Source organism: Ananas comosus, linkage group 23 (assembly GCF_001540865.1).
Source record: "Ananas comosus cultivar F153 linkage group 23, ASM154086v1, whole genome shotgun sequence".
In the NCBI taxonomy this organism is placed as follows: Eukaryota; Viridiplantae; Streptophyta; class Magnoliopsida; order Poales; family Bromeliaceae; genus Ananas; species Ananas comosus.
Genome location: NC_033643.1, coordinates 4,920,690 through 4,931,899, shown reverse-complemented (window position 1 = coordinate 4,931,899; position 11,210 = coordinate 4,920,690). Strand labels below are relative to the sequence as shown.

The 11,210-nt window shown below is 35.5% G+C and overlaps 1 protein-coding gene across 1 annotated transcript; it reads right to left on the bottom strand.

Moving 5' to 3' along the window:
• On the bottom strand, window positions 4,187-9,112 carry LOC109727768 (mediator of RNA polymerase II transcription subunit 28). The gene is made up of 3 exons (XM_020257945.1): window positions 8,765-9,112; window positions 4,596-4,708; window positions 4,187-4,499 (listed from the first exon to the last, which is right to left on the bottom strand). The coding sequence occupies exons 1-3, from the start codon at window positions 8,973-8,975 to the stop codon at window positions 4,365-4,367; spliced, it is 459 nt and encodes a 152-aa protein (XP_020113534.1). The 5' UTR covers window positions 8,976-9,112; the 3' UTR covers window positions 4,187-4,364.

Below are 11,210 nucleotides of genomic sequence, written 5' to 3'. Positions count from 1 at the left end.
ACTCAACGCGACCCGACTCAAACTCAAATTTAGATCCAAATCCAATCCAAACCCAAAATCAAATTCCAAATTCAAATTCGAATCCAAATTCGAATCCATCCAAATTCTATTTGAATCAAATTCAAATCCAAAATCCACGGCCCAAAATCCATCCAAGGCCCAAGCCATATCCCATTTGAATCCAAATCAAATCCAGAGCCCAAGGCCAATTCAAAGTCCACGGCCCAAAGCCCAAGTTCAAACCTCAAACCTAAAATATGCCCAAATACCATTCAAATCCAAAACTCAAAACAATATCCAATTCAAATCCCAAATCCCATCTTCAAATCAACCCAAATCCCATATTTTCATATTAACCCAAAATCCAAATTCTCATAAGCCCAAAGTGAGCCCAAAATTCACATATGAATTGAGCCCATTTTGAGCCCAAAATCCACATATGAATTGAGCCCATTTGGAGCCCAATTACCATACAAAACCCAAATCCATAATCAACCCAAGTCCAAATCCTAAATTAAACCCAAAACCCAAAATAAGCCCAAAGCCTAAATTAAACCTAAGTCCAAAATCCTAAATCAAAGCCTAAATCCCATATTGAATCCAAATTCAAATCCCATATCAACCCAAATCCAAATCTCATATCAAATCCACATCTCAACCCAACATCAAATTCAAATCCTATATCAAATCCAAATCTTATACCAAGCCCAAATGAACCCAAAAGCCTAATCCCAAAATCCATATGAATCCAAAAGCCCAATCTCAATTTCATACGAAGCCCAAATTCATATAAAGTCCAAATCCAAATTGAGCCAGCTTTGAGCCCAATCCCCATATCAAACCCAAATTGAACCTATTTATCCATACCAAATCCAAATTAAGCCCATTTTGAGCCTAAATCCAAATCCCCATATCAAATCCAATTAAGCCCAAAATGAGCCCATGATCCAAATCTAAATTGAGCCCATAAAATGAGCTCATATTACATCCAAGTCCAAATCCTCATGAAGTCCAGAGCCCATTTACAAATGCCCCCGGTCCAAAACCCATTTGGGCCCTCTATCTAAACCCATTATCCAAAACTCATTAAAACCATTAACCCATAAACCCATATACATAAACCTATATACATTTACCCATGAACCCATACACATTTAACCCATATCCAAGCCCATAACCTTAACCAAGTTCATGAACTTTGAACCAAAACCATGGACCATACCATACACCAAATCCACGAACTATGAATCAAGTTCAAGAATCAAATCAAGTTCATGAGCCAAGGATCATAAACCACAACCCATACACCAAGTCCATGAATCATAAACCCATACACCAAGTCCATGAACCACAAACCCATGAACCATAAACCCATGAACCATAAGTTCATGAACCATAAGTCCATGAACCATATCTAAGTTCATGAACCATAATCCCATATACCCAATACCATAAACCTTGTGAACCAAACCCAAACCTTCGACCGAAACGTCGTTAAACTAATCCACCAAACCTCCGACCGAAACGTCGTTAAACTAATCCACCAAACCTCCGACCGAAACGTCGTTAAACTAATCCACCAAATCAACCGACCGAAACGTCGTTAAACTAATCCACCAAATCAACCGACCGAAACGTCGTTAAACTAAATCTAAATCCGATATCGACTGAAAAGTCGCTAAACTAAACCCAAATTTCAAACGACCGAAACGTCGCTAAACTACAAAGGACATGCGACTAGCCCTAGCACATATATACTTAGAGTTCATCCGACTAGCCCTAGCACATATACCTAGGGTCTAGTCAGCCTTTTGCTCTAGCACATATACCTAGAGTGAAATCCTTACCCGATCGAGCTCTAATACATATACTTAGAGTTCATATGAATCAAATCCGACTACCCCTAATATATATACTTAGGGCTTAGTCAGATCTTCACTCTAGCACATATAACTAGAGTGAAAACATATTAAACTCGGTTAATCCTGATACATATACTCAGGAATCAGCCACTCTCTACTTTCGGGTAATTCGACCCACCTCAATACATATACTTGAGGTTTGGTCACATCTCCACCTTGGAACATATAACCAAGGTGAATATAATTGGACTCTAAAACATATACTTAGAGCCAATTAGACTCTAATACATAGAGTCTAATATCGACTAGGTCTTAACACATATACTTAGGACCTAGTCAATCTCAAATCTAATTAAATCCTAATACATATACTTAGGATTTAATAAATCAAAACTTCAACCGAATGCTGTGTCATTTTATGAAATTCATGTACAGTGGGGGTATGCCCCTGCTTAAGCTATGTAAACGGCAAATCATATGAATAAAATTTTATTTGCCTGCTTGGTCTCTTTTATCAGCATTTATATTTGGTCTCTTAATCGAGGGTTCCTTAACACTGAAAGTGTGGGTAATTAACAACAGATTCTTGAGTCTGTTGGAAGCCATGAATCCACAATACCTGATTCCCATACATATTCAAATATTAATCTGAATCATGAATACTACCCCACGGTGGAAAATCAAAATAAAATTCCCCGTGCGAGGTGCGTCATTCGTGGTGGCAGACATATACATAAATTAATCCTGCTTCTCTTTCTTTGACTGTATACATAAATTCTCCTTATTTGAACGATAAAAAAAAGTATTTGTTTAGTAAGACGACTATAATACCTGCAAAATAATTCAGCCACTCTTTTGCTTCAAGCATAATTAAAACATTATTATTTCACGCTAAAGTATAGTGCATTTCTAACTTTAGAAACCGTAAGTATTAAGTAAAAAGGACGAAAGCTGATGATATATTTTACCCTAAACATATTATTATGACTAAAGTTAGAATGAGAAATATTTGTTTACTCTACCTTCTCCTCCTCCAAAGAAGAAAGATAATTAATAAGAAGAGATTGAGCCTAATTAATCTGGAACCCTAACCGCCGCGCCGTGTCCGCCGTTGACGCCACCCCCAAGCTGTCGTTGCCACAGTGCCGACCGCCGACGCCACCCAAGCCACCGCTGCCGCCACCAACACCACTCAAGCCACCTGGAGGGAGAGGGGGGAGAGAGAGGGGCCAACTGTGTTCTCGCCACGTGGAATGGAGGAGAGGAAGGGTGCCATGTGGGTTTTGAAGATAGTGTCAAATTATACGGCGTAAGGATAGTTAAATATAATGAAATTATAAAAAAAAATTAAATAAAAATTTTAATTTAGTTGTTGGAAATAATTTTACATAGAAAGAATTAGAAATAAGAGTTCTTTCTTAATGTATACTTATTTTTATTTTTTTATATTCTAATTCAAACAAGATAAAATAATTTTATCTTTTATTTTTGTCTTGTTTTCTACTCTCTTCTAACTCTACATTCAAATAGTGTAACTTCTCTACAATTTTTTACATTTAAGAGAGGAAATACAATTTTCTCCACAAGTGATCAAATAATACCCAACTATACAAAAACCAAAAAAGTGGCCTATGAATGTAAAAGTAAAAGCGAAGTAGATATTTTATTAAAAGAACACCCTATATGTAACGTCGAACTTTTTGTTGTCTTAACATGAAGCAGAACATTACACTGGCATGTCGATACTCACATGAAATGAGACAACTCTAAAAAGATACGATTCGGCACAAGGCTAAAAGTTGATCAAAGCTAAAAATACTTCTATAAGTATATTGAGGCATTTCCTTCTATACCATTTTCAACGATAGTGCATCCAAATCGATATACCATTTTCAACGATAGTGCATCCAAATCGATGAACGGTACATTTAAGCTTAATCTAGACTATTTGAACATTCTAGTGATCAAATTTTACAATTTTATGATATAATTTACTTAGTGCTCAAGTTGTCTCAAGTTCACCTTACATTACCCAATAAAGTGTCAACTTTGAGACTACGTGAATTGTAGACAAATGGTGTCCAAAAATCACAAAAAAGTTGGAACATAAAAAGTCCAAATAAGCCTAGATCATCTTTAACGATGCCGATCCTCAATTTAGATGTGTAATCGTCGAAAATAATGCGGAAGTAAACAAGCTCATTTACTTCTAAAAGCATCCTAGCGCTACTTTTAACTTTGCCACACTTATATGCACAATAGTGTTTTAATCACGTACTACAACTTGCATACAACATGCAAAATAATTGTCCCAGAAAAGTAGGAGAGTAAAGGAAGTAATGCTTCATTAGAAGGCTTCAGATGAGTCCCCATGAACATAGCATTATTTCAACAACAGCTGCATTCTCTTCGCAATTTGATTCTCCAAATTCGGTACAACAAAAAGAAATTTGTGTAAGATAGTCACGAGGATTTTATTTGAACACAAAATAAACTAGAAAATTACACCCTCTCCAATTCTGTGATATGTCTATCCAGTTGTTCCTTCAAATCTTTCCTCCATCCCTGAATGATTTTCTCGTGCTTCATTATTAGCTCGGATTTGGTCTTCAGCTCTTCCTCCATGATCGAAATCTCCTGCACATATATGACTTGTTAAAATTCAAAAATAAGGAGGTTAAGAAATCCAACTCAGAATGGTACCCATTTTTTTTAAAACTCTGGAGAATTAACCTTTCGGAGCATTTCTTCCCTGGTTGGTTGGTCCTCGCGTTGCAGACCGATGAAGTAAAGCTGAAGCTTTTTCGCTGCTTCCATAAATTCTCTTGCATGTCTCTCGACGTCAACTATTTGACATGGAAATGCGAAATCAAGATACCAAACTTACTATAAGAAGCAATTATTCAAGTCTGTACACTTAGGTATTTGATAGGAAGGAGCAAGTATTTTATGCTTTTTTCTTTTCATTTATTCACCAATGCCTCCGACATTTCCAAATTTTTAGTTTTGAAGATCACCAAAATCACCAGCTCCTTCAAACGCCAGATGAAAGATGAAGAAATTCAGGGAATTAGATATTTTGAGAAAGGGAATTTTGCAAAGATCGAGTAAAAAGGTCTAATACCGATTTTGGAGATGCTGTTGTAACATCTAAGTTGATAAAGAGATTTAGATATTAAAGAGAACTCTAAAGGTGAAATGGATCCAAACCCAAGCTTGCTTGCAGTATCCTTTTCATTTCTTAAGTGTAGAAAGATTACACAATCAGGAAATAATCTCCCATACAAACTAGCCTTGTGAACTAAATCTTTAACACCCCTAAGACTCGAGCCTAACAGATTCCACTGCTTGGACAAGAATACCCAATTACGGGAGGCTGGTCAAGCTAGTCAATTTGGACTTACTATAACAAAATTGTTCAGCTCAATGAATCAAACTCATATCTCAAAGATAGACACAGAATCACATTCTGAATTAGAGAGGATCAAAATCTCTCAAGCCCAATTTGAATTTGAGTACACTGAACAGAAAATTGATCAAAATAGAGTCGACAGGTAATATCATGGGTGGCTACTTGCTTTGAGATGAAAAGGACGAAAGTATATACATACATACACGTAGAAGTAATGTATGGAGAAGAACAAAAAGGATGCTTGATTAAGACAGCTAGGACTTCGAAGCAGCATCAAATGGCAGAAAAATATACTTGCCTGAAACGAAAGGTCAACACTGTTATATATACCTTTTCTTTTGGCAGACATGCAGTACATATTTTTTATGCTAATTTCGTAAGGCTCATCAGCTAACGTCACATGAATGACAAAATAGAATGTCAAGTCAAATATCACACAAAATGTGTGAAGGATCTCTTTAACGGGTCGAGACCCTGTTAATAAGGGGGAAGAAGACAAAGTATTAGCTTATCGACTTCTCACTAAAGATACTATTTATAGTAAGGAAATTTCGAGTCTCAGGAAGCTGTAAAGAGTTCATATGTATTTGGTTTGGTGAAGACCAAATGATAATAAATGATGAGTAAAGAATTCAAGAACTATTTCAAACTACAGAAAGCATAAACATTGGGTGGATGTCACCAATGTGTACACTTTGCGAAAGAATAAATAAGAATAATTCTCACAAAGGAGATGCAAGTCAATTTTGAACTGACCTTTTGAGAACTAAAATTGATAAAAGGCCTTTATCCAATGGTAAAAATGAGGCAGAATTTCAATGCTGACTATTAACAGAGACTATAAAATTATCAAGAACTAAGATTTTCCATGAGGCTTCACAATTGCCATAAATAAACAACTTCATTTGCCATATTCCTTTGGGTCCAAGGCAAGGATTAAGTGCCGTGGCACATAGTCGTGCCGGAAACTTGCCAACATGGTACGACACGGTGTGTCGTGTCGGGTCGGGCCAATGCGTCATGCATGCCGGTCACAAAAAATTCATGTGTGCCGACACATAATATCATCAAATATTTATTTTCTTTAGCAACAAAATATTCTAATTGTTTATTATATATTTTTATCAAATCTTTTGAACTTTATTAAGAAAATTACTTACTAATTTAAAGAATGAGGGTCTTGAGCTGTGCCATCGGCACGGGGGCTGTATCGTGCCAATATCTTGTTGGCACAATACGACACGATAGATACGGCCTGCGCCGTTGGACACTTAAATCCTTGGTCCAAGGACAATGGTACAAAATCAAATTAAGAAGGACAATAAAAAAAAACAGAACTAAAAAAAACTAGGGGGGAGAATCAGTTCATGACCTTGGTATCCCTTGATGCATGATTATCTACGTAAAGAATTGAGATCGCACAAGGTTGGGTGTTATCATAGAATTATCAAAGAGTGATAAATCAGAGCATCTTTTAGGAAAGTGCAGAAGCCAAAGGCTTGAAATATACAGTTGATTGAAATGAAAATCAATACAAATGAAATGAACAAGTAGGTGAAGAGCGATCACTAAATCCCTCAATTCTCATTATAGGAGTAAAGCCCACGAACTCTTGCACCTAAAAATAGAGGTCTTATCTGGTTCGCTCATTGGTTACTAGATTACTTTACTTTTGAGTAGTATTAGTTCTTTCAATTTCAAGTTAACAGTAACAAGTTTCAAACATTTAATGCAGGAATATATGCAATGTCCAGAAAAAACTGTCACCGACTAAATGACTGTAAATGAAGAAAAAATGCCAAAATGTTACAAAAAACAGAAGTGCTCACAAAATGTGTAAACACAAGAGGTTCTTTATCTTTTACAATCTATCAGATTAATTTATTCAGTTCGATCTCATTTTCTTTGCCATTTTCATCTTCTTCATGCAGTTGTATAAATGACACCCTTTATGATTCATGACCCAATCCTTTCTCAACGGATGAAGCAACTAAAATTGAATTATCATAGCATAATCTAGGAGAAAAAAATTTGCAAGCACGTGAGCACCTCATATGCAAAGATAAACTAAACTATCACAACATCCATGTAGCAGTCCAAGCAAAATATCAGAAACTACTAGAAATAAAACTTAATGACTTTTCACTGCTTTTTGGCGATGTATCAAGTTTTCTCAAATTTCACAATTCTAACAATAAAAAAAGATGTTTCCTTTCTTAAAGGTTAAAACATGTTTCAAATGACTCTGAAATTTGGTAAAAAATATTTTTAGATGTCCAGAGAAAGAACATGGACTTTGATTTTCAGTAGAGAAATCTTATGCTATGTCTTAGAAGCATATTCAATTTCGACTGTTCATCTTTGTCTCTAAAGTATAAGTAAGAAGTATTAAAAACTCATGATTTTTAGTTTCTGTATCTTCAAATACTGTAGATCAGTTCTAACAGCATAGATCATCAATTCAAATAACCTTGTATCAATTTTCAGAAGGATTTGGGATCGAAAATTTGTTTAGCATAACCTAACTTACATACATATACATAACCCTACAAAGTTTGGAGACTATAAACTTGTCCCTCAAAGTTTTTAGCCATTAAATATATCCCTTATAATTCTAAAAGTTCGAAAAATTTGCCCTCTCATTCAGTTGACTGTTTAAAACCATTATTTTTTTGTGAAAAGACCGTGCTACCCTCATAAGAATGTCTTTCACAATAATTTTAACGATTATTTTCCATTTGACAACCTCTAACTTCTCTACAGGTTCATCTGATATTAAGGGTCATCTAACGCTATTAGGCAAAACAGAGTAAGGGCAAAAGCATGAAAGGATATACTTCTCTGTTTTCTAATAGGGTCACAAAATATATATCGTAATCGACTCATTTGATATGCACAACGTGATATTACATACAGAAAAAATTAATATTTTCCTATCATACTTTCTGGCCACACATAACAAGATATCCACACAATCCCAAACGGAACCATATCTCTTCATGTGAACCACAAACCCCAAACCCTTAAAAAATCAAAATCTTGAAAATATATAATTTTTAAGGTCATGATGGTCCTAACGGTAAACAACTAGCAGTCAACCGGCATTCCTCATTATACATGATAACCAAAAAAACGTGAGGAACAAATTCACAAATTCACAAGTTCGTGGGGATATGTTCCTCGAAAATTAATTACAAAGTGATACAAAGAAGAAGCATGACCAGTTCAGAAGGTACTACTCTGTGTGGCAAAACAACAAACACCTCATCTACGCCAGATTTGCATCATTGATAGCTATATAGATCGATACTACTCTGTGTTGCAAAGCAACAAACACCTAATCTACACCAAATTTGCATCATTGATAGCTACATAGATAGATACAGCACTACTCTTTGCGAAAAAACAACAAACACCTCATCTACACCAAATTTGCATCATTGATAGCTACATAGATCGATTAAAAGGAAGAGAAAGGGGAGGGTCTCACTCTGGTGGGAGGAATGGGCGGAGCGGTCGACGGCTTGGAGCTCGCGGGCGGGGAGGCAGGGGAGGAGCGCCGCCTCCAGCGCCGCCACGCACGCCATCATCTCCTCCCTCTGCTGCTGCTGCTGCTGCGGCGGCGTCGGCGTCGTCGGTGTCGGCTGCGACTGCGTCGGCGACGGCGATTGCGGCGGTGCCGCCCCCTGTGGCTCCGCCATTGGTGGTGGGGGTCGAGGGCGGGGCGAGGGCAAGCTCGAAGTTGGTCGAGGAGTCGGGGGTCGAGAGAGAGGAGATGTGGGGGCCGTCGGGGTAGGAAGAGGACTGAGGCCAAAAGAGCGTTTTTGGCATTCGCCCCCTCAAAAAAAATTATTTTCACAAATAATCCCACTAAATTTATAGGTATAATATTGGCCCTATAATATTTTAAATTTATATTTTAAAAATTTAGATTTAATATAATATATTTTGAAATATTGTAAAGAGAAATAATTATTTTGGGTTCGAATTTTCAGATTCGGATTCGTGTTTTGAATTTTTAGTCGCGTATAGATTTGAATATGGATTTTTAAAATCCATCAAATTTGGGGTAAGATTTGGGTTCGGGTTTAGAATTTGGCAGTCGGGTTTAGATTCGAATTTTTAAAAATTTGTCTTGAATCCAACTCGTTGACATTCCTAGTCAGGATAGGAAGAAGATATTTTGAAATAAATGCCTCAATTTTTTTTTCTCTTTTTTAATTGAGATGCATCAACTTCTGGTTTTTTTGAAAATTAAAAGATTTCAATTATTTTAAGAAAGACAAAACTAGATTAACTAACGGTTAATAACTAATAGAATTATTTGACTTGATAAAATATTTAACCTAGCTAAGTGTAAAATTTAAGTAAAAATATTAGAAGGTGAAAGGATCTCAATCCCAAAAATATAGTGGAGTGGATTATTTCTAAACAACTTTTATTTGAAGGATCGCCAGTAGGGATGCAAACCAGACAGATCTGAGACCGGGAGCCTCCCCCCGCCTTTCGTCCCTACTACCACCAAAATCCTGTCTTGCCTCCTGCTCAGAATTCGTGATTGGTTAAAAAATATATTTCATAATACATCTTACCTCATAACCCATCTTCCGCTAACGTCCCAAATCCACCCCTCTAATTAATATTTTTTTAAAAATTATAATATTATTAATATTTTGCAAAATATAAATTAATAATTTTTAATAATAATGAATAAAATTATTAAGTTATATATATAATTAACAACATCAATTATAAAAATCAAAAATATCGATCAAAATTCAAAGCAAAATTTAAAAGTTTTAAATACATGAGAAATTAGAGTACCAACTTATTTGTATTTTGGACTCTTTGTAAATATATTATTTTTTAGGATTTTTCTTAAAGTATAAATAGTTTTCGGGGCAAATTCAGGGTAGATCATAGCGAGGCGGGCGAATTCGGTGCTGGTCAAAAATTTTTCCATTTTTCTGCCTTGAATCTATCTCGGATCATAAAAATTACTCTTTCCTGTCCCGAATCTGTTTATTTCTTTCCGTTTACTGCCCTGAATTGGAGCTCCACCAATCCGAATCAGTTTGCATCCCTAGTCTCCCGACATTATTATCGTACTTAAAGAGAAACAAGCTAAAAAACAGATCAGAAATCAAAGTGAAAGGCAAAAGTTTGGGTCCACTGCTGCAAGCTCCGGTTGGCAATCCAATTTACTGTTCACAAGCCAGCTCATATTCAGCTCTAAATGAGCTCGAGATCGAATAGCTCGCTTAGTAAATAAGTCGCATACGAGATAAATTTTTCAGCTCATTTAATAACAAGGCGAACATGATCTATAGGATCAGCTCGCTCGAACAGCTCGTGTTCGGCTCGATAACAGCTTGAATACATATATTTTATATCTATCTAATATATATATATATATATATATATATATATATATATATATATATATATATATATATATTAGATAGATATAAAATATATGTATTCAAGCTGTTATCCGGCTACAATACTTTTATGAGTATAATTTTTTTTGTACTCATAAATTTTCGGCCGTTAGATTTACTCCTTTGACCATTTCCACTCGTTAGATCATACTATTCAACCAACCACTCACTTAACTATTAATCTAATCGGAGACCACTATCAACCCAACCGCACATCTCTTCATCCAACGGTCAAAAATTTATGAGTACAAAAGGACCTATACTCATAGTAGCCCTAGCTATTTTATATATATATAGATATTTTATTATTTAATTTTTAGCCCAACTTAAATATAAAGACTAACTCAATTATAAAAAGACCAATTTATATACAAAATTTTTACTATTAAATTAAATTCTAACGGATAAAAAAACTTATAAATATATTTTTTTATATACTCTCTCTAATCCTGTTAATTTTTTGTTCGCGAGCTAGCTCATGTTCGACTTGTTAAT

Coding starts and splice junctions, on each gene's coding strand:
- LOC109727768 (XM_020257945.1), bottom strand. CDS start 8,975: ATGGCGGAGCCACAGGGGGCGGCACCGCCGCAATCGCCGTCGCCGACG. Junction 4,709..8,764: donor CGCCCATTCCTCCCACCAGA/GTGAGACCCTCC, acceptor CATGTCAAATAG/TTGACGTCGAGAGACATGCA. Junction 4,500..4,595: donor GGGAAGAAATGCTCCGAAAG/GTTAATTCTCCA, acceptor ATATATGTGCAG/GAGATTTCGATCATGGAGGA.